The sequence below is a fragment of the Carassius gibelio genome, chromosome B23, assembly GCF_023724105.1.
Source record: "Carassius gibelio isolate Cgi1373 ecotype wild population from Czech Republic chromosome B23, carGib1.2-hapl.c, whole genome shotgun sequence".
Classification (NCBI taxonomy): Eukaryota; Metazoa; Chordata; class Actinopteri; order Cypriniformes; family Cyprinidae; genus Carassius; species Carassius gibelio.
This window is the reverse complement of record NC_068418.1, coordinates 14,222,065-14,249,360: the sequence shown is the minus strand read 5'-3', so window position 1 is coordinate 14,249,360 and position 27,296 is coordinate 14,222,065. Positions and strand designations below refer to the sequence as shown.

At 37.4% G+C, this 27,296-nt stretch overlaps 3 protein-coding genes across 5 annotated transcripts; 2 read left to right on the top strand and 1 right to left on the bottom strand.

The window, feature by feature from the left end:
• The first annotated feature begins 931 nt into the window (after positions 1-931).
• On the top strand, positions 932-17,008 carry b4galt3 (UDP-Gal:betaGlcNAc beta 1,4- galactosyltransferase, polypeptide 3). Of its 2 annotated transcripts, none has more exons than XM_052593580.1 (8): positions 932-1,157; positions 1,314-1,384; positions 7,203-7,333; positions 8,200-8,435; positions 8,629-8,819; positions 11,413-11,535; positions 13,817-13,921; positions 14,266-17,008. In XM_052593580.1, the coding sequence occupies exons 2-8, from the start codon at positions 1,362-1,364 to the stop codon at positions 14,585-14,587; spliced, it is 1,131 nt and encodes a 376-aa protein (XP_052449540.1). In that variant the 5' UTR covers positions 932-1,157; positions 1,314-1,361; the 3' UTR covers positions 14,588-17,008. The 2 variants fall into 2 exon arrangements, with proteins under 2 accessions (XP_052449540.1, XP_052449539.1); XM_052593579.1 differs by having other exon boundaries at positions 6,857-7,333.
• An 8-nt stretch (positions 17,009-17,016) lies between these two features.
• On the bottom strand, positions 17,017-18,876 carry cfap126 (cilia and flagella associated protein 126). Its single transcript, XM_052593584.1, has 5 exons — positions 18,735-18,876; positions 18,566-18,628; positions 18,039-18,116; positions 17,732-17,929; positions 17,017-17,646 (listed from the first exon to the last, which is right to left on the bottom strand). Exons 1-5 carry the CDS (start codon positions 18,768-18,770, stop codon positions 17,365-17,367), a joined length of 657 nt encoding a protein of 218 aa, XP_052449544.1. The 5' UTR covers positions 18,771-18,876; the 3' UTR covers positions 17,017-17,364.
• A 121-nt stretch (positions 18,877-18,997) lies between these two features.
• On the top strand, positions 18,998-27,296 carry ccnq (cyclin Q). Of its 2 annotated transcripts, XM_052593582.1 has the most exons (6): positions 18,998-19,319; positions 19,490-19,673; positions 19,755-19,887; positions 24,806-25,024; positions 26,238-26,260; positions 26,468-27,296. In XM_052593582.1, the coding sequence occupies exons 1-5, from the start codon at positions 19,205-19,207 to the stop codon at positions 26,238-26,240; spliced, it is 654 nt and encodes a 217-aa protein (XP_052449542.1). In that variant the 5' UTR covers positions 18,998-19,204; the 3' UTR covers positions 26,241-26,260; positions 26,468-27,296. The 2 variants fall into 2 exon arrangements, with proteins under 2 accessions (XP_052449542.1, XP_052449541.1); XM_052593581.1 differs by lacking the exon at positions 26,238-26,260 and having other exon boundaries at positions 19,001-19,319.

The following is a 27,296-nucleotide window of genomic DNA, read 5'->3' as shown; positions in this document are numbered from 1 at the left end:
TTTCACTCAATTCTTGAATAGATTTTGGTTGACAATCCTCATAAGGCTTCGGTTCTCTCCGTTGGCTGAGTATCTCTTTTTTCTAGACCCTTTCCTTCCACTCAACTTTCTGTTAACATGCTTGGATACAGCACTCTGTGAACAGTCGGCTTCTTTGGTAATTGAAAGTTTGTGTCAATGATTTTCTTCTGGACAACTGTCAGATCAGCAGTCTTTCCCATGATAGTGAACCAAACTGAGAGACCATTTTGACAAACACACACACACACACACACACACACACACACGTTTGTTTTTGTGAAACTAGGTGTAATGGCTTTTTATACTGTACAAACTGTATATTCTATGGCCCTTCACCAACCCTACATCTGACCCTAACCATCGCCGGAAACTTGTGTGCATTTTTACTTTCTCAAGAAAAAAGAAAAAAAAAAAACTAATTCTGTATGATTTCTAAGCGTTTTGAAAAATGAATGTCCTCATAAGTCACCCTCTCCTTGTAATACCTGTGTCATACCCATGTCATTATACAGAGTTGTGTCCTAATATGTCACAAAAACAAGAGCACACACACACACACACACACACACACACAAACAGACACACACACACACACACACACACACACACATACATATAATTTTATTTTTGTAAACAGGTTAGATAATCAGTTTCAAAATCAATATAATTCTGAATCAAAATGCCGATGATATTGTAACCACTTTGATATAATCCACATGATTACACACCGTGTCCCTTTTCCATCAATTTGATTTAGCTTTATTTATAAGCCTGTATCGTCATCACAAGATCATCTGGCGAATGAAAACCGCCTCCTAGTATTAAACCTATCGTGTGTTTTTTCACTAGAAGGCAGCACTGATTTTAACAGGTATCTTAGGGCTTTTATTGTAACAGCGTCAAAGAACGCCCGTCGATAGCGCGTCACCGCATCAAACATGTCTGTCAGAGGCGCGCTGCCTTGACGCGCTCAGGAAGCGTTCCGCGACGCGCTCAATGCGACTGCGGATATTATACACCCTTGCGTGCGCCATAGAGGAATGATTATCCACAATTGAGTGAGATATATTAAATAAAGGCCTAGCTATCGACTACTGCTGGTGCCTGATCTGATTTGAAGCGTCGCTGTGGACCGGGTGAGTCAGAGAAAACGCGTGACCAGAAGTGTTCAGTGGCTGTTGTTGCTGCATGTGTGATTGCTTAATAAATACATTTCAGATTTATCAAAGTGCAAAATATGAGCTCGTTTGAAAGCAGCAGATCTTGTTAATCAGTCCATTTTTCTCCTCAAGGTGCGCGATGTTTTTTGATGGACAGGATGACAGTGCTCTCTCAACCCTATGTTTATGACCAGTCAGCACAGGTACTCATGGAATACCAGTCTGTTATTCACCAATAAAAGGCTCATTCCTGTAGTGCAGCACATTTTCATATTAAACATGTCTTAATATAATATGATACTGTACTCAGAGGTTTTAAACAATGAGATAGTAGTCACAAAATCAAAAACAGTCAACTTTTTGTTGTTTGAATGCATGTTGAGTGCAGGTTTGAGTGTTCCATATACACTTCTAAAAAAATAAGAATTATGGAATATTACAGGTATGTCTTCCTATTTTTATTTATTTAAAAATGTTCAAACTCACTCTCATTAGTTTTTTTTTCCAATAGTTTAGCTTTTATAAGAGAGAGACCCTAAATCACATCATTCTCCATTAAGTTTTAATGGATATGTATGTATATATATATGTATGAAGAGTTCAGATGCAAAAGCCTCTAAATGCCATCTGAAATTTGCATCTAAAATTAGGATTTTTATCAAGCTCCTATGCTTAGGTTGAGTCATTTTACTTTAATGGCAATGTGCAGGTCCTTTGTCAGACTAAGTGAAATAACTGAACATAAATATAGGAGCCTGATAAAAATCCTAATTTTAGATTAAAATTTCTGATGGCATTTAGAGGCTTTTGCATCTGAACTCTTCATATATATATATATATATATATATATATATATATATATATATATATATATATACAGGTGCATCGCAATAAATTAGGATGTCGTGGAAAAGTTTATTTTATTTATTTCAGTAATTCAACTCAAATTGTGAAACTCGTGTATTAAATAAATTCAGTGCACACAGACTGAAGAAGTTTAAGTCTTTGGCTCTTTTAATTGTGATGATTTTTGGCTCACATATAACTTAAACCCACCATCTCAACAAATTAGAAAATGGTGACATGCCAATCAGCTAATCAACTTAAAACACCTGCAAAAGTTTCCTGAGCCTTCAAAATGATCTCTCAGTTTGGTTCACTATAGGCTTCACAATCACAGGGAAGACTGCTGATCTGAAAGTTGTGCAGAAGACAACCATTGACACCCTTTTTTGTTTTTTTTTGCCTTTATTTAACCAAGAGAGAACCTCACTGGGATTGAAAATCTCTTTTACAGGAGTGTCCTGGCTAATATAGGTGGCCCAGGCCAGTTATATAAATACACATGACAAACAACAATAAGATTTCAATAAAATACAGCACTAGAAGCATTTTCAAATCATTAAATCTTTTTCCACTGCATGCAAAAGTGTTTTGAAATTACTAAAAGAAACCAACTGATTTAGTCGCAGTTTTATTTGAACAAAGTTCCAGTCTGACGGTGCAGCATATTCAGAAGCAGTTTTACCAAGATTAGTTCGAGCTGAAGTTACATGAAGATTATAATAAGACTGAGAATGCAATGAACAGTTACCAACTACTTTTTGTTGAATCAAACAACAGAGATAGGATGGCAGAAAAAAAAACATAATTGCTTTGTAAATCAATAAATACAAATGCAATTTCTTTCGAACAGCAAGTGAAGACCAGACAACTCTATTATATAATGTACAGTGATGCATGGAAAATTTACAATCTGTTATAAATCTTAAGGCACCGTGATACACGCTTCCAGGGAGGCAAGAAGATAAGAAGAGGCATGCTGATATACTACATCCCTGTAGTCAAGAATCAGTTAAAAAAATAAATAAGTTCCAGACACAAGCTTCTTCCTTGTGTAAAATGAAAATCAAGACTTATTTCTTAAATAAACAGAACAGAGAAAGCAGAACAATAGATGACAGTGTTGTGTGCATAAAAGTGGAACCTTGCATTTTCAATATTAACTTCTAGACAATTTATATATGTACTAAATAATAATGGCCCCAATACAGATCCTTGGGGGACTGCCGTACCCACTTCCATTAAGTCTGATTTGATTCATTACTCTTGCAAACATTGAATTCTTCCCTTTACATAAGCATTAAACCACAAGACTACATTGTCTGATAGACCAACACTTCTAAGCTTATTTAACAAAATCTCATGGTCCACTGTATTATTTAAATCAATAAAAAGACAAGCACAGTGATGTTTTTCATCTAGGGACCCCATAAGATCATTTAATTTATGTTTAAAACAACCGTACTGTTGCTGTTTTTTTACTAAATCCTTATTAGTTGATAGACAAAAGTTTATGTGTGTTTAAATACTATCAATTTTTAAATGATAAAACATTCCAAAAGTTTTGACAAGATACATAGCTTTGAAATAGGTCCATAGTTATTCCATAATTTTCTTGGTTGTTAAGGAAAGATTTAACAGATATGTCAATGGTGGTGAAATAATATTAGCCGCTAATTTTAGAAAGAATGGTTCAATAAAATCAGGACCTGACAATTTATTCACATCTAGGTCTTGTAATGCAGAGCAGACATCAAAAGTAGTAATGTGACTAAAAACGAACCCTGTTGTCCATAGATGCTGCTCTGCATTAAGAAATTCAGAAGTTACAGTGGTATAATTATTAGTCTGAAACAATGACCCAGATGCAGTAAAGTGGCTATTAAAACAATTGAGCATTTGTGATTTTTCCACTGTTTTTATATCCTCTTTTGTTAAGCAATGGGGAAGACCTGAAACAGATGTATTTAGCCTACCTGTCAAAAACTTTTTTCAGAACTTACTAGCATTTGCTGATTTTTTGTTTTTATCAAGAAAATACTCAGCTTTTGCCTTTCTGATCATAACTGTACATTTGTTACGAAGCTGTTTAAAATACAACCAATCAGGATTTAAGTTGTTTGTCTGGCCATAGCCCATGCAGCATCCCGCTCATGAATCAGACAATGCAGTTGAGAACCACGGATTATCCCGACATTTAACGCTATATTTTTAAAAAGGTACATACTTGTTAATAATCACAATAAAACTGTCTTGGAAAAATATTTCCAAGCACTTTCAATATCTGGGATTAATGTAATTTTGTCCCAGTCAAATTGAGCAATGTCATATAAAATTTTTTGCATATTGTATTGTGCAATGTCTGTAGACAGTCTGCTGCGTGTCCAGCTATCAACATGTGCAAATGGTAAATTGCACGTTAAGGATGAATCATAAACAGACCTACTGTCTCTGATGTAAACTTGGTTAGGCAACCAGATGAGTAGACCCGCTATGAGCGTGCATGCAATTATTTAGTGCCACATTATCCTCCAAAGTCCCCAGCCATAAAACTCTGAAAAGGCCACAAAACAAGGCAGTGCATGCCGAGATTCCTCTGGGGCCCTCCCCAACACGACTGCCGGCAGACAACTTTACAATCATGAGCCGCCAAACAGATGTAGTCACCGCAACAGCAAACAAACCCCTACCAATGGACTCGAATTGAAATCTGCAAGAGGTGCGATACCACTGTCACCGAAGTTCAGTCCCGTGAACACCTGCAGCAAACAGAACTCCCATGACCGTAGCGTTACTCTACTTTTCACTCAGTCTTGGATCCAGTGCTTGAGTACGATGCAACAGAACAAACATTAGAAATTCCATATTCCAGACAAACAAAGAAGAATGTTAAAAGTCCAGCTCCAATCCCAAAACAGCAAGCTACTATCTAGCAGATTTGACAATTCGGAGCAGGGTGTGTCGATACATAGAACGCGTTTCACAAACAAGTCCATGCTAAAACACCAGCGATCTAATTAAATGGATTTTAGCATTGAAAATCAAGTTAATATATGTTTAAATTTAATCAGTAAACTTCTAAAACTGGATTTTAAAACCACAACAGTATAAATAAGATAAAAGGCAATGCACAAACACCAATAGACTAATTAGCCGCCATCTTGGAACGTGCCATTCACAAACCACAAACATTCATTGCCAGGGAAGCTGGCTGTTCACAGAGTGCTGTATCCAAGCATGTTAACAGAAAGTTGAGTGGAAGGGAAAAAAGTGTGGAAGAAAAAGATTCATAACAAACCAATAACACTGCAGCCTTATGAGGATTGTCAAGTAAAATTGATTCAAGAATTTGAGTAAACTTCACAAGGAATGGACTGAGGCTGGGATCAAGGCATCAAGAGCCACCACACAGAGATTTGTCAAGCAATTTGCTGAACAACAGACAACATCAGAGGTGTCTTACCTGGGCTAAGGAGAAGAACTGGACTTTTGTCTCTTTTCAGTTTTGTATTTCATTTGGAAAGTCCTAGAATCTGGAGGAAGGGTAGAGAAACTCATAGTCCAAGTTGCTTAAAGTCCAGTGTTAAGATTCCACTGTCTGTGATGATTTGGGGTGCAATGTCATCTGCTGGTGTTGGTCCATTGTATTTTTTGAAAACCAAATTCACTGCGCCTGTTTACCAAGAAATTTTGGAGCACTTCATGCTTTCTTCTGCTGACCAGCTTTTTGAAGATGCTGATTTCATTTTCCAGCACGATTTGTCACCTGCCCACACTGCCAAAAGCACCAAAAATTGGTTTAATGACCATGGTGTTGGTGTGCTTGACTGGCCAGCAAACTCACCAGACCTGAACCCCATAGAGAATCTATGGAGTATTGCCAAGAGGAAAATGAGAAACAAGAGACCAAAAAATGCAGATGAGCTGAAGGTCAGTAATTAAAGCAAAAGGAGCCCCTACCAAGTATTGAGTACATGTATATTAAATGAACATACTTTTCAGAAGGCCAACAATTCACACAGACATTTTTTTTTTTATTGGTCTTGTGAAGTATTTTAATTTCTTGAGATTGTGAATTGGTGGGCTTTTGTTAAATGTGAGCCAAAATCATCACAATTAAAAGAACCAAAGACTCCAGTCTGTGTGCACTGGAATTATTTAATATACGAGTTTCACAATTTGAGTTGAATTACTGAAATAAATGAAACTTTTTCCATGACATTCTGATTTATTGAGGTGCACCTGTAGATTTTTTCCCCAAAGATCTTTGGGATATTAGGATATATGATCAAGTAAAGATTTTTAAAGAGTTTTGCACTCTCAGATTCCAGATTTTCAAAAAATTTTATCCCGGCCAAATATTGCCCTATCCGAACAAACCATACATCAATGGAAATCTTATTTATTCAGATGATGTATAAATGTAAAATTTGTAAAAAGAAAATTCAAACATTAATTTTTTTTAAAAGATTTTCAAAAGATTGTTAAAAAATTATCAATTTTCTTCAGATTGATAACCCTGTGTAAAGTAACTCACAATCCTTTTCTGAATTAAGTATTTTCAAATTATCATCCTGTTTTTAATAAATTTATTTTGTATTATGATCAGGCATTTTTTATAATCATGCTGTAATCATGCATACATATGTATTATTTTATATTTTAAAGTACTGTACTGAGTAACAGGGGTGACCCAAAAAGTGTGTGGTCTTTGCTGATTTAATCCGAGATCTGACATTGATCCTGGACACACTGGCACTTTAAAGTTCTCCTTTGTTGTTAGATGTGATAGATCTGCCACTATTGATTTTTGTGTTCCTCTGTTTTTCCAGTGACTCCCACACATGCCATAGATGTCCTTCCCTTAGCTCACTGAGCTAACTTTGTTTCTCCTCATCACCCCTGTTATCCTTCCACTCTTCCCTCTCTCATGCTTCTTGCTCTGTCTTCACTCCATCTCTCTTCTCTTCTCTGTCTCTTGTCCATCATCCTTTGACTTTCCAATCCTCCCTTCCCCTGTCACTCCTGCTCTTTGTCGGATGTCATAATGGTGTGCTGCGGTCGAGCGCTGGACTCCCCCTGCACTCTGGCTCTGTTAGTGGGCTTCCAGTTCGCGTTTGTCCTCTACTTCTCCCTGGGAGGCTTTCGTGGCCTAGTGTCTGTTTTGATTCATTCCAGCGAGCCTGAGATCGACTACTCTCGACCACATGACGTCTACACCAACCTCACCTCTCTGGTGCTCCACCATCCAGGACCCAGTGGACCAGAACAGCAGCTCAGGGACTGTATACTGCCCTCTCCACTGCTGGGTAGATATTAATCCACTCTGAAGTGCTTAAGACATTGATCAGTAATAAGATTTGTTTATTTACTATGTCTCATTGCAGTTTTAAATAAACCAAAGACTCTTTGAGTGTAGTCCCCCTAAAAATGAAAATGAAAATGAAGATTCTTACATCATTTACACTAACTTTTGTCTTTCCATACCTGTGTGACTGTTTTTTTCTCTTGTGGATCACAAAACAAGAATGCACTGGTTGCTGTTTTTTTAAAGGTCAATTCATTTTTAATTAAAAAAATATTCATTTTTGTTTTTAACTACAATTTAAAGCATTCATTAAATAGTTTTCAAAATATCTGTAGTATCAATAATTGAGTTGAATTGAATTGAAATGTATTTGACAAGTTTATAAAACTGTACAAAATACAAGTATTCCATACACTTTAGAAAAACTGTTGAGGATAAAAACACAATAAAGCCCTTGGCTTATTTCCATTGCGGCCCTCAATGTAAATTATTATTATTTTTTTTCATTTTTATGTTTGAATTATTTATTTTTAACTGTCACTTTAAGTCCTCCATTACGATTACAGTTAATAGTGATATTAAGTTGTTAGTGGTTGAAAGATTTAACATTTTTTAAGTGAGCGTTAAATGACAGCAAATGTAATCTAAATGTAAAAAATATCAAAATCTCTGGTATTGCACAGTAACTGCACAATAAATTGTCCTTTTGCACACCACAAAAGAAGTCATACTGCTTTGGACTAACAGTGATTTAATAATGACATAATTTACATTTTTAGGGATAGTATTCCTTTAATTTGGTGTTGTAGGACAGTTGTTGTTTTTTTACAACAAGTGCTTGTGTGCTTTCCTCCTGCTGTCTGCCAGTGGGTCCTGTTTCTGTCCACCTCTCATCACCCCCCTCCCTGGAGAAGATAAAAGAGAAGAACCCCTTGGTGACCTTAGGGGGTCATTACCGCCCGCCAGACTGTGAGCCACGGCACCACACAGCCATCGTGGTCCCCTATCGTAACCGCCAGACCCACCTCCGCACCCTCCTCTACCATCTGCACCCCTTTTTACAGAGGCAGCAGGTCCACTACGGCATTTATATTGTGCATCAGGTGTGTTGCTCGTTTTGACACTGACTTGTCACATCTATTGTATAGAAAAAAAAATCCTAGCAGTAATTAGAGGAAGTAACTGGGACAAAGGGTAAAAAAAGCTCATAGCTTATTGGCAAGCTACATTAGTGTTCCATTCTTAGCGAAGAATGCATTTGTGTACACTTGATTTGCTCATAGTCTGTGTTATCAGTCAGGGAACTCCACGTTTAACCGAGCGAAGTTGCTGAATGTTGGGGTGCAGGAGGCACTGAAAGAGGAGAACTGGAGCTGTATTTTCCTGCATGATGTCGATCTGCTGCCTGAGAACGACCACAACACCTACACCTGCCACCCACAGTACCCTACACACCTCTCCATAGCTATGGACAAGTTCAGATACAGGTACCCCACTCACTATCATAGGATTGAATGTTTCAACAAAACCTTTCTCTAATTTTATCTTAATGTACGGGGTGAAACCTAATGACATTTTTGAATGCATTTTTATGTTTGTAGTCATATTAGTGACACTTCAATATAACCGTATAAGTTTTAATATTGTTATTATTATATTAATAATTTTTTGTATTACAGTATGATAATAAAAAAAATGTGTAGTTGGATAAAATCAAGGTTGCCAGTATACACTATTGTTCAAACGTTTAAAGTGCCCCTTTTGTGGGAAATGAAAGGTTCATATTTTGGTTTTGGGAGTCCCTGACAACAGGTTGACACGCATGCAAGGTCAAAAAACACTTTCACTGTCTGATAATATACATTTTTTTTACCTTATTTGCTCAACGATTCATTTTCCCAAACTTCTCCTTTGCTTGATGCTAATCTGCCGTGTTTGGTCCAATTGGTCTCATTTTCAATACATCATGCCTGTAATTTGTGAGCACAGTGCTGCTTTGTGTACAGCGTTACCAGGGAAACCGCTATTTTTACCGCTCCAAAAGTGGAACCTGGTGGCAAAGAATTCATTTTCATTCAGACCAACACTAAAAGACCAACAAGTGGGCGGGCAGTATGCTAATGTTTCATGTTGACATCAACATGAAAGGCTTGGGAGTCGTTTAAAAAACGACTCGTTTCAATGATTCAGAGTCGACTCTTTCTTTTGAGAGACAATAACTTTATACATGGTGAACTTTCAGAACTTTGCAGGATGTTTTTGTTCACGTAGAGCTGTGTTACACACTGCATTAAAGGTTATTTTCAAAATTCCACAATAGGGGCACTTATTGGATAAATATATAATATTACAAAAGAATGTTTTATATTTTAAAATGTAATGTATTCCTCTAATGGCATTATGGCAAAGGAAATTTTTCAGCAGTCACTGCAGTCTTCAGTGTCAAAAAATGCTTTATATTTTTGTGCAAACTGTGATTAATTTTTTTCAAGGTTTTTTTTTATTAATATAATTTCCCAAATTCCATTTATTTGTTACATTAAAATGCCTTAACTGTCGCTTTTGTTTAATTGAATGCATCCTTGCTCAATAAAAGTGTTAAAACTTACTGATCCCAAATTTTTGGATGGTAGTGAAAGTCAAATATTTTTTCAAATACATTTGTGGTAGATTTTTCAATTACACTTTAATTCCAAACAGGCCATTTAAAAATAAAAGGAAATGAAAAGAGCAACAACTGTTCATTTAACAACAACCGTTTTCTAGATCTTATGAAACTTCTAGAAACAATGCATGCATGGTAAAATAGGGGACGTAGTTCATTCATTATTAGGGCTGACACAGGTATATGCAGTAACTCATGGCTATTTCCCTCTAAATTGACATCCAGGTCTGCACATCTCAGGTCACAGAGTCTGCATTTCTGTACGCTGCAGCCACAATGTCCACCTAGATAAAAACATTCAGTGAGAACAGAAAAATTGCAGAGAAAACAACCCATATATTCAGTCCACCAAGGCTGAGGACAACATCAGGACCTCTCTGTGATGAATCCGCTGAAGGCTGTAAAGCATTTAGACACGACTCAGAGAGTTAGTCCTTGGATAGAAATACAGAGAAAATTACAAAGAAAGATACATAGCAGCAGCTCATCTAGCTATCACTCAATATTTTCTGAACCGTACTAAAGAATGTAGAACAGGTGATAGTAGTCCAAGGTACATTAAAGCACTTTTTTATTAGTTTTAATATTAATATTTATTAGTTTCAAATTTGATAGTGATAAGGACTGATCATCAAATTAACAAATAAGAATGACTTCTGAAGGATCATGTGACATTAGACGACTGAAAAAAAAAAAGCTTTACCAGCAAAAGTCAATTAAATTTTAAAATACATTTAAAAACATTATATACAATTTCACATAATATTACTATTTGTACTGTATTTTTGATCAAATAAATGCAGCCTTGTGAGAGATTTCTTACAAAAACATAAAAAAATCTTTCCAACCCCCTTTTTTTTTTTTGAAAGAGTAGTGTATATACAGCTCAACACACACTCCTTTTTTCCCAGATTTATTCAAAGATCACATGAAAATATAGTGATGTACACATTATGTATGGTTGTCACATGATGTCGTTATGTTGCATGTTTAAGTTTTGAAATCTAGTAAAACTTTAAATATTACTTTTATATACACGTTTATGCAAAAAAACCCTTTAAAAAACATGAATGTATTATGATTTGCTCCCAGTTTTTGTAGCAGGTCATATGATTATTCAGTGCATAGAAAATAGGTGTACATACTTTAGAAATAATAGTATGGAAGTGCTCTGAAAATAGTTATTACATTTTGACGCATTTAAACAGCATTTTCTATTCATTTATAAGGGGTCCTGGTTTTCTATCCATCTGTACAGATTGCTGTAATGATGCAATGCAGAGGTATAGATGAAGATTAAACTGCAGGGGAAGCTGTGACACTTCAGATGGAATGATTGATGAAGGATAGTAGAGACAGATGACCTTATTCCTCTGTGCCTCACTAAATCACTGCTCTGACTCCTTTCTTCCCAGGCTTCCATACTCGCAGTATTTCGGAGGGGTGTCTGCTGTAACCCCGGAGCAGTACCTCAAAATGAACGGCTTTCCTAACCAGTACTGGGGGTGGGGAGGAGAGGACGATGACATCGCAGCTCGGTGAGGACAGCAGAATTCAGTTTATAATGCATTTGCATGAGTTATTTCAACATAAAACAGCCTGGAATGTAGTAGAGCTCAATGTAACTGCATCAGAAATGCATCCTGTTAAGCATTTGTGTTGCACATCTGTCATCTCTCCATCACCACTTTGTTCTCATTTCACATTCGCATTGGTCTCTTGTCATTATTCTCATTTTCACTGCATCCGTCTATCCCTCATGCCCTCCTCCGCATAGCCACAGGAGGGACCAGTAAGTACATGCATGAATCACTAGATTGGACTCAAGGCTTCCAACTATATAGATGTCTGCACACTTCAGTGATTACTGCCTTTTTATTCGATAATAAATTTAAGTAATTTTATTTCTGTGACAGAAAGAAACTTGCTGTAGAAGATTGAATGTTGCTGAAGCCTTGAAACCAGAATGAGTCCGGTGTAGTGGATTATTAGTAGTGTTGAGGATTTGAATTGCATTTTCTTTATGGTTAGTTCTCTCTTAAAGGGGTCATGAATTGCCTTTGTTTTTATTATGTACTGTTCTCTGAGGTCCACTTACAACGTAACCAAGATTTCGAAGTATTAGGCTATTCCCTATCCTTTTTATGACCCCACTCATCAGAACGCTCTGTTTGAATAGGCGTGGAAGTAAACGCCCACTGCTGTGATTGGCTACATCTGTGTATGTTTGACAGCGACATTCCTCATAGATGGATGTTGCTGTGATTTAGGTAAAAAATGCATTAATACTCCGTATATATCAAATGATCTGTAATAACAAACAAAGGGATTGTAATAAAAACAGTTACTCACACTTGTGTGGCAGAACATTACTGTCGGATCCAATATAGTCGGCACAGCATCACGTTTCAATCTTTCTGAGAATCCTTTGTTGAACTGTGCCTTGTCTAAATGAATCCGCGATAAAATTAATTGAACAAAGTACAAAATTGTTACTGATGTGGTCTGGAACTTTATTAAAAATATAGTTCATCAAGTTTATCATTTGGTTCCGGGGACCTGTGTTTGTCCTTCTTGTTATACCTACTGCATGCGTGAATTGGTGGGCGGGGCTAAACATCCAGTGATGTAGAAGCAAGTATTGAATCTTCTCCTGCAGTGTCTGTGTTTAGCCACACTATTACATCATAAAGTGGTACATTCTAAAACCTGTCGTTTTGGCCGATTGGATTCAATATAAGCTGATTTTAGAATAACGATAAAGTTTTGAGTTCTTAAAAACTTACAGGATGTTTTCATAGTTCAGTGACTTCTTACATGTCAAAAGATCAAGTGAATTTTGGTTTCTCAGTTCATGACCCCTTTAAGTGACTTTGGCACGAATAGGATTAAGCATCATGAGGAATCTAACGAATCTGGTTCTGAGTCCTCATTAGCTGTTGCGTTAATGATTCTTTTAGAGGAAAAATCCATGATGAGATCATTTTAAAAATAAATATATTTTAAAATTCTGGCAAAATGTTAAGTAAACATCTGGCTCATAAGATTAATTCATTCTGAAACCTATCTATACTTTTATATCACGCTATAGATTCAGTAGTAGTTTATGAGTCTGATTGACTCTCAAAATGTTTTAGTACACGGTCATGGACCATTAATGGAACCAAATTTCATTTGCTGTAATGTAATTGGCTATTTTTGAGTAAGAACTAAGTCCCTACCTGCTCAACATCTTCGACAAGGCAGCACCTCTGAGTCTTGCTGTTTAATATGCCTACATGGTTTGATTTCACCATGAGTGATTTTTCAGGGTACGATACAGATCAAATCTAGTCCCAGACGAAAAGTATTTTAGTGGAGATAATCCAGGACCCAGCTTTATGAGTTTTGACTTGAAATGTATTCTTGAAGAACATTTTGAAGGGCATTATATCAGCTCATGGTGATTTGTAAACCTGACAGTCGCATAATAAACCGTCAGTATCCTTGTCTGACTCAGATGACTCAGATGGCTGAACCTGAATACTTTTAAGTATTTAAAAGCTGGATTAGACACTCCAATTTAGATGAACCTTTTGAGGATTTTTTTTTCAGTTGTGGTTAGAACCTTTTTCCGTATAAATCCTCAACAACAGTAGTTTTTTAGCTAGTTCACATCCATCTGGCCCACCTTGCAGACTCTGCTGGAAATAGTTTTCCTGCTGTGCTTTGTGCCGCTCGTTCTTTGGTCTCTGTCTGTTTGATAATTCATACCATCCCTCTTCAGGTTTTTTTTTTCTTATGTTACTATTTCTACTTGCCCTGTGGTTTTTTCTTTAGAGTCCGTCTCTCTGGGATGAAGATAATGCGCCCCCCTTTGGCCATTGGGCATTATAAGATGATCAAACATAAAGGAGATCAGGGCAATGAGCAGAACCCGAGAAGGTGATGTCACATGCAAAATATATTATAAACTTGACAGAAACTATCAGGTTCCCAAAAGGTTTTTTTTTTACAGCCATGCCATAGGAGAACCATTTTTGATTCCCTACTGAAGCTATAAGTGAACAGTTCTTAACATTTCATAAACAGTTCAATTCAAAGAACCCTTTTCCACTGTAGGAACCTTTTGTACAACCTAAAGTTCTATGGATGTTAACAGTTCTTCATATGGAACTATAGATGCCAATAAAGAACCTTTATTTTTTAGAGCGTATGGATGGATTTATTATTTAATCCATTTATTCTGTTTATTGAGTCAGTTCCTCTTCATGAATTTGTTCTTGTAGGTTTGACCTGCTGAAGCGCACAAGGTTGAACTGGCGCTCCGATGGACTGAATTCACTGACTTATGAGCTCCTGTCCAAAGAGTTGGAGCCATTGTACACAAATTTGTCTGTCAACATTGGGGATGATCCACGTCGTCCCCCTGTCAAGGCTCTGGCCCGGAAGTCAGAACCTAAACTTGCTCCAACTCATAAAATGAAGACTGAGAAAGTGGGTGGGGTCATCAATCATAATGCCACAAAAGTGGAGCCCATCCACTTGAAGGCAGGTAATGAAAGTTCAAAAGTTGCTCAAAAAGCTCCTGTGAACCAGGAGGTGGGATGATACCAATAATCCAGTATCACAGACAATCCACAAGGGTGAGTTATTAATGGATAGTGGATGGAATAGCAGTTTGCTCTTTATTTTATATCGTGAAGCATTGCTACTCTCTAGGCAAATAAGTTCATTCCACTGAAACGGTTCGGACGCCTTTGAATGTTGTTCAGCTGCTGATATGGTGACATTTGCACAAGCCTGAAGATCTCGTTTCACTGTAAAAGTTGTATCGGAGTGGGCCGAGTTGTAAACACTCTTGAAAGTGACGTACCTGTGCAAGTCCTGTGTGTTTTTGAGACGACCTGCTGCCAGCTGCTACTCTTCACCCCACTGTGTGTGTGGGTCTGTTTTTCTGTGCCTTTTCTTGCCCTTGGACCAGTCTCTTATCAACATGCCATGACTCAGTCGAAAGCATTATTACTGCACACCACTGTTATTGATACTACAGCTGAATGCTCTTTCCATGTTTATTTATTTTCTCTTCTTTTAATATCTAATCAGCACACACTGCTTTGTGATCTATTGCTTGAGCAGACATGCATCACTGTGGTCTATTTTTGGTCTTACTGTACAAACTTAGAAAGGTGTGATCTTTGATAGTGAGCACTGGCTTACTTTCTATTTTAGCAGCTCAGATGTCTATTAATAATTGTATGATGCAGTGTAAAAGAGTTTAATTATTTAAGGTATTGTGTGGTGCCTTTGTTGGATTCCATTTTGTTTGTAGACAATCATTGGGATAAGCATATTAAATGACGCAAATATTTATTTCAGATCTTTATAGACTTCTATTATTTGAATTCTGGAGTATATTTCTGTTAAATGAAATAGATTTGATGGTTTAGGGTTGAAGGTGTGACTTGAGTCTAAGATATTTGATATTTTAAGATTTTATAAACAGGAAATGTTGAATTTTATGGTTAGTTATAGCAAGAATAAATGTTATTTGTTAGTCAAAAATATTGGTTGTATCACCATTATGGCACTTTCTGTATTGAATACAATCCTTGAGTATAAGCTACATTTAAAGAACAAAGATATCAGCGACATGTTTTTCTTGTTATTTTGAAATGAAAATTGCATTGCACATTAGCAGGACAACCTGACATTTTTCACTTCTACAAAGCAAACTACAGAACATTAAGAAAATGATAATATAATTTACTGTAAATGATAGTCTGAAGGTGCTCATTGAGAATTCACCCCATCATGTGACATGCTGCATATCTCACTGTAAGAACAACATATTTCAAATCATTTCAAAGAGGCTGTTTAAATTATTTATTCTGATTTTGATACACAGTTCTTAGTGTGACAGACTCATAAGATGAATCAAAACATGGTGTTTTACTTCATGCCTTTGTAATAAAACTACAAAAAGAGTAACTTTTTGTAAATAATTCAAGATCGTATTCTGAGATGCACGTGGCAGATAAATTTTTTTCATCCTAGCATATTTGCAAGACCTTTGCATATCGTATATACTGTATATGGAATAAAGTACATCGTTTTCAATCAGATACATTATTTGCCAATATTGTTAAACTACTTTAATGCCTCTAATTTGAGAACATCAATACATCTGATATTAACTGTTTTAGATTAGAAATATTCAGCAAAAAAAAAAAGTGGTAAGATTTTAAAGATTGTGGTTATTTTTTTTGTCTTGTCATTTTTAATCAAACACTTGATTTGAATGTGTATTATTTTGGCTATGATGACTGTTGGTTATATAAATATACATAACGGAGACTCTGAAACTGCGTTTCCACCTGAGTTACATTGAAGTTTGCCACAGATATTACTACTGATCAGTTATCTTGTGAATAAACACATTGACCATATTGTACCATTGTGATTTGACCATGCAGCTGTTTATTGTACGTTTATCAAAAGAGAATGGAAAAATGTTTTAACAAGGGCCTTAATCTTTAGAACCCATGATGACTGACTTAGAGGGACTCTTAAAGGTATAGTTCACCCAAAAATGTCAATTCTGTCACCATTTACCCTTACGTCACCCCAAACCGGCAGGATTTTCTTTCTTCTGCAAAACACGAAAGAAGATATTTTGAAGAATGGTAGCTGCAAAGATTCAGAGACTACTGACTTCCATTGTTTAGACAATTAAGAAAAAAAAACCCAGACACTTCTCAAAATATCTTATGCTCCAACAGAAAAAGAAAGTCTGTTTTGAAAGTCAGGTTTGAATCGACATAAGGTTGAGTGATGACAGAATTTTGGTGTTTGGGTGAACAAACCCTTCAAGTTCACCTTCAGTTCCCCAAGCATTCAGTGTCTGCTCACTAAATCACTCATTGGCTTCCAAGCACCAAAAACATAAACCGAATACTAGTGAATGAAGCTCATGTTGTGTCCTAGGGGGGCTATTGTATTATTGAGCAAATAAACAAAAACTATTTCAAATCTCTTGCAATGTTTTTTTTTTTTTTGAATATTATTAAAATACAGATATCAAGGTACTCTGATATATTTTCTGGCAATACTTGACTCTTCATTCAGTATTTCATTTAAGCAGATTCCATTACAAAAACCATTTAGTAAAACTAATCAGCTTTAGCTTCATTGAAACAATTCAGTTAATGTGTTCTGACACAAGTGCTCTCAAACGGAGAGCACAGTTATAAATAAATGGAACACAAAAAAAATAATATCTGTAAAGTAAAAGTGTTTTGTCAAAGAAGTGTTAGGCTTACGTAATGCCATTTTTAATGGAACCACTTTTAAAACTACCCATGCAGGGGATCTGATTATAAATGGTGTTATTTCTGCTGAGATGCTGGTCTGCTGTTCTGGGTTGGCGGTCTTGCCTCAGCTTGGCTCTCTTGAGTGGCTGGTCTGGATGGAGCCTGTTGGCTGTGGTGACTTCCTGGTCTAGACTGGGTTTGGTTTTCAAGGTTAACTGGGTTAGACTGAGCTTGCTGGCTTGTTGGTCTAGACTGGTCTTGGCTGTGATGTGATTTGGGCCTCTCTGGCTCATCTCGGTCTGGGACACTGACTGGCATTTTTGACTCTTCTGCAAGCTGGTCCACATTTAAGTTTTCCTAAAAGCATATTGTTTAGTCAGAATTTTAAAAGCAATGTTATACAACATCATAGCATCAAAAGTAGGAGATATTAAATACACACCACATTGTTAATAGTTCTGTTTGTAGCCTGGCTGCCATCAAGGGCTTCGTAAGTCTGGTTTGTGGCAAATTTCATCTGTCCCCAGGTTCTGAGGCGATCCTGGCCTTTTCGTGAACGGGCAGTGGGGTTTATGGAAGTAGGAGGGATATACCGAGGTAAATCCCATGTGCCTTGGTATGCTGGCCATGCACTTCCACTCTAATAATGAAATCATTTATAAATAGTAAAATTAAACTGCAGCGAAACGTTTTAAGCCTGGTAATTACATTTAAATTTCATGCAAGTCATGCAAATCATCAAAACAAACCTTTGTTCTGACTCCAGGTAGAAGGTGGCCCCGGTCTGTGGCTATAAATGTAGTGTGTCCTTCTGCTGCTGATGGTCTCTTGAGGAACAAAAAGTAAATAGACCAAACACAAGTATTTATAATATGAGCTAGGCAATTATTCTCTCCACCCAGTGCAATTTCAAACTACGTCATTTAAAAGAAAAGGACTCAAAGTAAACACATTTATATTGTTTGCACATTCCTTTGTGCCCTGTTTGACTGAAGAAGAGCATGCTTCTGCTTGGCATGATGCACTGTTTGTGTAACGGAAATGCCCAGTAAAATTAAAGTGTACACTACAGTTAAAATGTTTGGTTGTAAGATGTTTTTGAAAGAAATAATAATAATAATAATATATATGTTTTTTCTATGAATAAAGAATTTCTATTACAAATAAACGCTGTTCTTTTGCAAACACTTCTGTAAACGATTAAATAGACGTATTCTAGCAAAAATGGCTTTGTCAACAAGACTGACTGTGTTAAGTAACGTTAACTTAACGTTACCTCTTTGAAATGTTTTGGGATGGTCCAATTCTGGAGCTTTTGCGACTTGAAGGCACTTTCATACTGCAGAAAACATCATACATTTATTAAATACGTCAAGGTTATTCAATCATACAACAATAATAGTAATAATAAAAATATCATAGTAGAATAGTTACAATTCAAGCACCTGGTTTGCAGAGTAACTAGTCGACATCTTTCCCATCGAGTTTGTTGGCAGTGGTCTCCTAGCAACCACTCAACATTATAACGTTACTTTCAAGTTAGTAGTTCACTTTTTCATATTCTTCAACTCTTTAAAATGCTCACTTGTCAAATTGACTATTTGTAAGTGACAACTCATATATTATTTGTTATATGATAGTTATATGAAAAAAAAAATGATTTCGCTTTCAGCTTTCGGCGCTCAGTTGCGTCTTCCCGTACGTGGGGGGCGGTAGAGATCACTGAGCTCTACGTTACACGCTAAACGATCCGCTGAAGGAAAGTCACAAGCTCTCTGCACAGCGTTGTATTTGTACAAACAACTTATACAAATGGAGGAGTTGTACAGTTTGTTGTTCAAAATTACATGCGAACAGGAAGTATATATTGAATAACACGCTTTGAAATTGTAACCATTTTGCTGCAAGCCTTAAAATGAGCACGCAGGCGTCCGCATCTGGATCCGTCAATGAAGCGAGAGGCAGAAGTGCTCAAGATGTGGAAAACTCCAAAACACACTTCAGAGTCTGTCGGTTTATCATCGAGACTGGTATTTGCCGTTTTCCTGAAATGTTTAAAGATGTGTTTAATCTCTGTAACGGTCGAAATAGTAATTTAAGGATATACTGCAGCTGCTTATTAGTTCATTCTCGTTATCCGAGGGTGAGTTGCTGTGCAGTTCGTGATCCCATGTGCATCCCATATTTTCCTCATCTGTAGGAGTGAAGTTAGGCATGAGATCTGTGCCCATGGCCACAGCATGTGTGCTGTATCACAGGTTCTTCCAGTCTGCCAGTCTTCGGGTCTATGAGCCTTACCTAGTGGCTATGTCTGCCATCTACCTCGCAGGCAAAGTAGAAGAGCAGCATCTCAGGACAAGAGATATCATCAACGTCTGTCACAGGTATGAGAGAGGATATTAAGTCACAGTTTAGCTCTCAGAGTTCGTGTGTATTAGGTAATTTCTTCTTTTTCTCTGGTCCAGGTATTTTCACCCAGAGAGTGAACCGATGGAACTGGATTGGAAGTTTTGGGAGCTGAGGGACAGTGTAGTGCAATGTGAACTCCTCATCCTTCGACAGCTTAACTTCCAAGTGTCTTTTGAGCATCCACATAAGGTAACGTATGCAATAATTGCCTTGTTCTCAAGGTGTTAAAGGTGCCATATGCAGAAACTGAGGTAAAAATATCCATAACATGACCTACACCCATCAAAAGAATGAGAAGAAATAAGGGCGATGATGTCATTAAAAAAATGTCAAGTTATAGTGCTGCAGAGATATCAACCTTAATTAGCATTAGCGTTACTAGCCCCGGCCCGACAGGTGTCGTAATACCAGTTTCGGCCGTGGAAGGCGGTATGCGGGCAACTTAACCACCAGCCAACCTGCAATACACGAATAACTCGCAGGGCGTACCCAGGGGGCAAGGAACTCGAGCGGAAGTTAAAGTCGGGTGGGGGCTGCCATCTTTTAGCAGAACTTCACTTGCGTTAGCATTCCCATTGACTCCCATTCATTTTGGCGTCACTTTGAGAGCGAATAACTTTACATCTGAGGCGTTTAAAGACTCCGATTGTCCATTATTTATTTCTAAAGATACACGACAATGTATAAAGGGCTCCATTACCTTCTATGTTACATTATGGCCCCGTATAAACAGTTTTTGTAAAAAATAGGCTAACGATTGCTTCATAACCACTCGTCTCTCTGTCGCATTACCGTACAGACAGGAGGAGAAGCTCGCAGGCAATTAACTTAATATGGCGTACTGGCGCTACATTTGAAAATACTATACAAAATAATTAATCAGAATACTTACTCCTGCTCACTCACGACAAAGAACTCCCCGCTCAAGCTCGCCGTCTCTGCAAGATTAACGATGGCAGTTTGCACGCACAGCCACTTAGAAGATTTACATCTGTCAGACAGGTTGCTGACATCGTCAAGCTTCGTTTGAGTCTGCGCGTCAGAAACGGAAGTGCTAAAAAACGCTAAAAATGGGCTTCACTTGTCTCAATTGAGTTCCAATGGGGTCGCTGTGTCCATTTCTTTTACTGTCTATGGGCTATGGGCGTACCTGAACCTGATGTCAATCGTGTGGAAAGTACAGCCCACTACTTTCAGTTCAGGGAAGAGAGCGGAAGGATAGCTGAAGCCCTTGGCAAGAGACCAACACCCGCTACAGGGAAACAACCGCGCTCGGAATCACAAATCAAATCCGATAAGAATACCAGAGTAAACATCGGCACTGCTTTTAATCGCAGACAACTGATGGACCTGAAAGAAATGAAGTTCGACTCCGAACTTGCAAGTTAGATGCTGTTAGTATTTCGCTAGAAGTTTGTTTTATATGTTTGTGTATTTGTTTTCGGGAAGTTATAACATAGAAATTTATCGAAGGCTGTTCGATAAACGTGCTAATATTAGCGATGGCTAACCGTAGCTGCGTTTGATAATTAGCTAGCTATAACTTAACGTTACCCATTTTATTATATAGGGCTGTGCATGTCTTTACTCATGTACATCTCATCAGTAAAGACGCTCCTGTAATTAGGAGTATATCTCCACCACGTGTGTTCAGATCAGGATTGCCAGGTTTTCACAACAAATCCTGCCCAGTTGCTTCTCAAAACTAGCCCAATCTCGCTTCCAGAAGGTTCCCCGATAAAACATTGCTTCCCGGGGTTAAAATATAGGTTTTTTAGCAGGGTTGCCTTGGTATAATTCGCATTTTAGGGGCTAAATATCACGTTATTTGTATTGGGGTCGCTGTGACCAGCGGACATGAAAAACAACCACCACAGACTTGGCAACACCGGTTGGCATTTACTACACAGAGCCGTAATTCACTGACAATCTACACAAAATCGATGTTAAAATCACAGGCGATTCTTTGTCGATTTTGAAAGCGATTTTGTGTTAGTTGTCGGTAGACTACGGCTCTGTGTAGTAACTGCCGCTCCACCTGAACCAGTGTTGCCAAGTCTGCGGTTGTTTTTCATTTCCGCGGTTTGAAGCAATCCCAATACCAATAACGTGATATTTAGCCCCTAAAATGCTAATTTTACCAGGGAAACCCTTCCCAAAAATTTATATTTTAACCCCGGGAAGCAATTTTTATCGGGGAACCTCCCGGAAACGCGATTGGGCTAGTTTTGGACTAGTTTTAAGAAGCAACTGGGCAGAATTTGTTGTGAAAACCTGGCAACCCTGATCTGAACGCACATGCTGGAGATATACTTCTAATTACAGGAGCATCTTTACTGATGAGAGGTGCATGAAAATCGCATTCGATTTTTTGTACAGCCCTATGTATCATAACTAACCTGCTCTGTCTAGTCTGTTGGTCTCCGTGTCCTCTTTGCTTCGTGGTTTTTCTGTGCATGAAAAAATTGATGTGTGGTGTGAAAGCATGTGAAAAGAGTCAATTGCATGTGTCTCACGGTGAATGCTTGAGAGTTGGCACATTAGTTCTCAAGCAGAATAAAGGACAGGTTGATTATTGCTGTTTAGCGTTTGTATTAATCTATGATGTGTCCCTGTTTTCCTACAGGGACATAAAAAAATAAATTGAAAGTGATACGTGGACCAAGGTGTCTGAGATTGTTCATTTTAAGTAAAGGATCCTAATATTTCGTCCACAACAATATTTAATGAGGTTATAACTCCTTGTGGTTAGTCTGCACGAGATCAACAAGCTTGTTTGCTTTGCGGCCGCTTTAAATACAAAATAAGCATTCAATCTACGTCAGAGCGTCTGAGCGCTCACAAATCTTTCTGCAGCGTTGTGAGCAGAGCGGCAAGAGCGATTTTTGACCCTAGCACAGAGCCCCTCCCCTCGATATCACAGTCTCTGCCATGTTGGCAGGATCCCGGCGGCAAAACATGATTGTTTACATGTGTTGTTAACTCGGTAGTAGAGGAGATTTTTTTTGCAATTCCGCACTGTTTTACCAAGCATGGAAGTCACTGCTGCATTAAAAAACTGTTCCAATAACCTCACACAATACATATGAAAAACATAGGATCAATGGAATACATTTTTTTATGTTACACCAAGTGCAAAATAGCAGTATTCGTAGAAGCTCTCAGGCATCCTAAATATCGACCCATATGAGCTCCCTGCAGCGGAATGGCACAGAGACCTGGAACATACCTCCACGCACATATATGGACATTGTGAATTATCTTGTTTTTGGTGTAAGTTACTACACAATGCAGGAGATTAAAAGCCACAAGTCTTTGGAAAGTTACGAGGCTTTCTGCTGTGGCTGGATGCAGGACAAGCCTCCAGGTGGTGAAAACAGAGTTGTACTGGCCAAAGTAAGTTTATTCAAATGCGTTTTAGTGTGTTGTAATTACACATTGCATTTAGCAGACACTTCTTCTCCAAAATGACAAAGTAACTTAAATAACTGCGACTGTTTCGTAAACACTAGATTGTAACGAGATGTTCAATGTGTACACAAGCGTTTCCAACATGTTTTGATGTAGGCAAAAGCTGTGTATGTTTAGGTATTTAGTTGTAATTAGATTTTAGCCCAATGACACATACTGTACCAGGTTTTTGTGTTGGGGGCTGCAAAGTGGACAAACCAGTTCTGGGTTAGCTAGGGTGGTTAAATGCGTGATTGCAAAATGTAAATGTCCTGGTTAGATTAATGCCATTAACAGTGTGAATGCAAGGTGACTTACCCCGTAAACAAGATAATTCACAATGTCCATGTGTGTGCATGGAGGTAATGGTCCAGGTCTCAGTGCCATTCCGCTGCAGGGAGCTCGTATGGGTCGATATGTTGGATGCCTGAGAGCTGTTTTGCGCTTGGTGTGAGCTTATTCCTGTAAGATCCCTTTTCTATCGCCTTATCTTTTTGCATTGCGTTGCTTAACTTTCTTCTTTCTCGTTCTCGTAATCGTAAATCCGTCTCTGTTCCGCCGACCTAATAATATGGGCAAAAATTAAAGAGCTCTGAAATGTTTAGTCGCGCCTCTGTGAAGTTCTGAAGGCATTGCCTCTGGCAACCAATAGCGTATCCTACCATCATGGCCGACCGGCTCAGACTCCTCCCAAATCAACCCAAATTGGCAACTGAAGTCCTCACTCTCAATATACACTTCCAGTCAAGTTTTTGAACAGTAAGATTTGTAATGTTTTTTTAAAGAATTCTCTTCTGCTCACCAAACCTAATAATAAAGTAATATTCTTTATTAGTATTTAGTAGTATTAGTATTTTAACTATTTAAAATATTTGTGTGATCAAAGCTAATCTTTGAGCATCATTACTCCAGTCACATGATCCTTCAGAAATCATTCTGATATGCTGATTTGCTGATCAGATATCATTATTGTTGTCAATATTTAAGTTGAGTAAATTTCTTCAGCATTCTTTGATGAATAGAATGATCCAAAGATCAGCATTTATCTGAAATAAAAAGCTAATTTATTAAAAATTGATCACCTGAATTTTAGAATTTTTGTCTAGTGTACATCTGAAAGGTCTTTTATAACCTTTTGTTAATTTGTATACCTTGTATAATTTATTCAGAGATCGCCATGAAAATAGCCCTGATGCTGGCATGGTGTTAAAAGGTGAATGAATAAATAAATAAATGAATAATGTTACAGAAGGTTTCTATTTCAGACAAATGCTGTTCTCCTGAACTTTCTATTCATCAAAGACACCTGAAAAAATTCTACTCAACTGTTTTAAACAATAATAATAATAAATGTTTTTTTGAGCAGCAAATCAGAATATAATAATGATTTCTGAAGGATCATGTGTCTGGAGTAAAAATTCAGCATTGAAATCACAGGAATAAATTACAATTTAAAATATTTTCAAATAGAAAGCAGTTATTTTAAATAGTTAATAGTGTTTAACCCTAACTTCTGTAAAGCAGGGTTATATCATAAACTCAAAACTATTCAAATATTTTATGTCAATCAGTGGAATTATAAACTAAAAAAAATAATAATAATTAACACTATGTAGTAACATCTCCATCTAACAAACTTGATTTTGCTGTGTCCCAGTACGTGCTGCAGTACCTGCTGTCTGTGAAGAGTCTATTGAATCGCCACGCCTGGTCTCGAACCCCCATCGCAGAGACGGCCCTGGCTGTATTAAAAGACAGTTACCATGGCTCTGTGTGTGTCCGCTATAAGCCTCAACACCTAGCCCTCACCTCCCTCTATCTTGCTCTCCAGACATATGGAGTGCAGCTCCCCAGAGGAGAACTGGAGTGGTGGCAGGTAGGAGGTTTCTTTTTTCTTTTCAGTTTCATGTGGAGAAAAACATAAAATGTCCAGGCAGCATTTGTGTCATGCTGTGTTTGCATTGAGTCACCGAGACTGAACGTTGACTAGTTTGAGTCTCACTGGTGCCAGAGCCGGATCAAGCATCAATAGAGCCACGATTGCAGTAACCTTTAGAGTGCAGGAAGTAGTTCCCATGGCAATAAGGGCACCTGACGGCTACTGGCTGGTCTGAGAGAAATAGCATTGTCTTCCACACAAGTTGTGTTCCCTTGGTGACATCCTAAAGTTATATTTACAAACAATCTAAACATTTCAAAGTTTCTTAAAACCACTCGCTTAGCTTCAGTTTCCTAGAATTCTGTCAAGTGTTATCACTAGAATTCAATAGATCTAGTCTTCCGTTTCTGACATATTTAGCCTTAAGATTATGATTCATTTTTCTAGTCATTTGTTGAAGCTTTTTAGGCTGGAAGAGATTATCTGACTCTCGTGCGAAGGGATCAGCCTCCGTTTTGTTTTGTGGTTATTATAGTGGCTGGATCTGACATATGGCAAAACAATGGTGTGGAAAATGTATTCAGATCATTTTGAGGCAGTGTCTGCAATTGGTTGAACATCACAAAAGAAGAGAGGACTTTTCTTGTTTTGTCTAGACTTTGTTTCCAAATGGGGGATGTTAAAAACCTGTGTGCAATATTACGATAATCAATATATTAATGGTCAGAGTGCTTTTATACATGGCACACAGGCATTTCTTTGTTCTGTTTGTTAAAGCTATGTTTTCCATTTTATATTTCTAAAAAATAACTTTATAAAAAGCTTAAACTTAAATAATTGAGATAGGAAAGGCTGTTTTCTGCGGTTGTATTCAAAAGAATATAACGACAGGTGTTATTTGATACATGTAGAGAGTTATTTTTTTCTTTTTCTTCACAATATATTTTGATCTTGTAGGTTCATTGAAGGCAAATATGTGTGAAATATCCTCTCCAGACATCACCCTGGGCCCTTACTGTATAATTCATTATTGGTTATTATTGAATATAATAATCAGCACACTATCAAAATTTCCATATCATATGGACATTTCATCTAAAGCTGAAACTAGCAGAATTTAGGCTTTAACAAATATTTATGAATCTAGTTCTATGAATGTACCATTTTTCCTAATCTTTCTCTCATCCTTTGTTGGGTTTCCTGTTTACAGTGACTTGTAAATGGATATTTCAGGTAAAAATGTTTCCACATCAAGTCTTCACATAGGAAATTGAAAAAGAAAGTAGCTATTTTCTCTAGACTGTGTAAAGTACACATCTACAAGAGACTAGACGCTATTATTAGTTGCCTCAGAACTAATATTTAGTTATCTTCTCCAATATAGCATGCTGAAGGATGCACTCTGTGATCTGCATTGATGTTTTGCTTGTTTCCCTGCAGGTTGTTTGTGCAGACATCACCAAGGCTCAGATTGAGACCATCATGAGTGAATTACTGCAGCTCTATGACATGGAGGCCAAGTGTACCTGAGAGACAAAGAATGAAGCGGGTACTAAAACACTGACGCAGAAACCAACACCTTCAGCTGTATCTGTATCTGACGATCATCTTTATACGTGCATTGAACCCTCTTTCTCCTGATGTTGTGATGTAACCTAATGAGCTCTTCTTGTTAATTACATTACAGAACATGAAGGTTTAGATAGGCTCATCAAGAATGATGAGAGGAATTTAGATGTAGTAGCAGGATTTGTAAGTGGCGCTATGAAAACCAGACTTTAGCCACACCTCATCAATCAATCCCAAGCCACCGACCTACTTTCTTCTCCTACCTTGTGCTATTTTTCCCCCTAAAGAGGGAGAGAGAAATTACAAAAGAGATGGAATAGCTGGTTGAAGGAAGAATGAAACAAAAGAAAAGCCATCCTGTCCCCAGAGCTAAATTTTTGAGGTAAACGCTAGATCTCAGCCATTTCTTTTATATTTTCTAATTTAATTACTCTCCTCCTCTCCCTACAGAACTTGTCCCGGTAGGCTTCTTTATGTAACTCCTTTAAGCAGTGTTACTGTATACTGTAAAGCAAAGCACCACAGTTTCATGAGACACCAGACTTCTGTTTCAAACTTCAAAAACAACACTGTACTGATGTAAACTTGTGATATTTTCAGCTAAAGATGAACATGAACTGACAGGTTCATTCTAAGTCTAAATTTAAAAATGTAATTACGAATAAAACATTTTTTTGCACTAATGCTTTTTGAAACAGAA

Bases quoted from the DNA above. Each gene is read 5' to 3' on its own strand.
- b4galt3 (XM_052593579.1), top strand. From the start codon at position 7,072: ATGGTGTGCTGCGGTCGAGCGCTGGACTCCCCCTGCACTCTGGCTCTG. The intron at 8,436-8,628 runs GTGTGTTGCTCG...CTGTGTTATCAG, and splicing joins GCATTTATATTGTGCATCAG to TCAGGGAACTCCACGTTTAA. The intron at 13,922-14,265 runs GTGATGTCACAT...TTGTTCTTGTAG, and splicing joins AATGAGCAGAACCCGAGAAG to GTTTGACCTGCTGAAGCGCA.
- cfap126 (XM_052593584.1), bottom strand. From the start codon at position 18,770: ATGGGAAAGATGTCGACTAGTTACTCTGCAAACCAG. The intron at 18,117-18,565 runs GTAACGTTAAGT...TTGTTCCTCAAG, and splicing joins TCCCAAAACATTTCAAAGAG to AGACCATCAGCAGCAGAAGG. The intron at 17,647-17,731 runs GTGTGTATTTAA...ATATGCTTTTAG, and splicing joins ACAGAACTATTAACAATGTG to GAAAACTTAAATGTGGACCA.
- ccnq (XM_052593581.1), top strand. From the start codon at position 19,205: ATGAGCACGCAGGCGTCCGCATCTGGATCCGTCAATGAAGCGAGAGGC. The intron at 19,888-24,805 runs GTAACGTATGCA...GCTGTGTCCCAG, and splicing joins CTTTTGAGCATCCACATAAG to TACGTGCTGCAGTACCTGCT. The intron at 25,025-26,467 runs GTAGGAGGTTTC...GTTTCCCTGCAG, and splicing joins GAGAACTGGAGTGGTGGCAG to GTTGTTTGTGCAGACATCAC.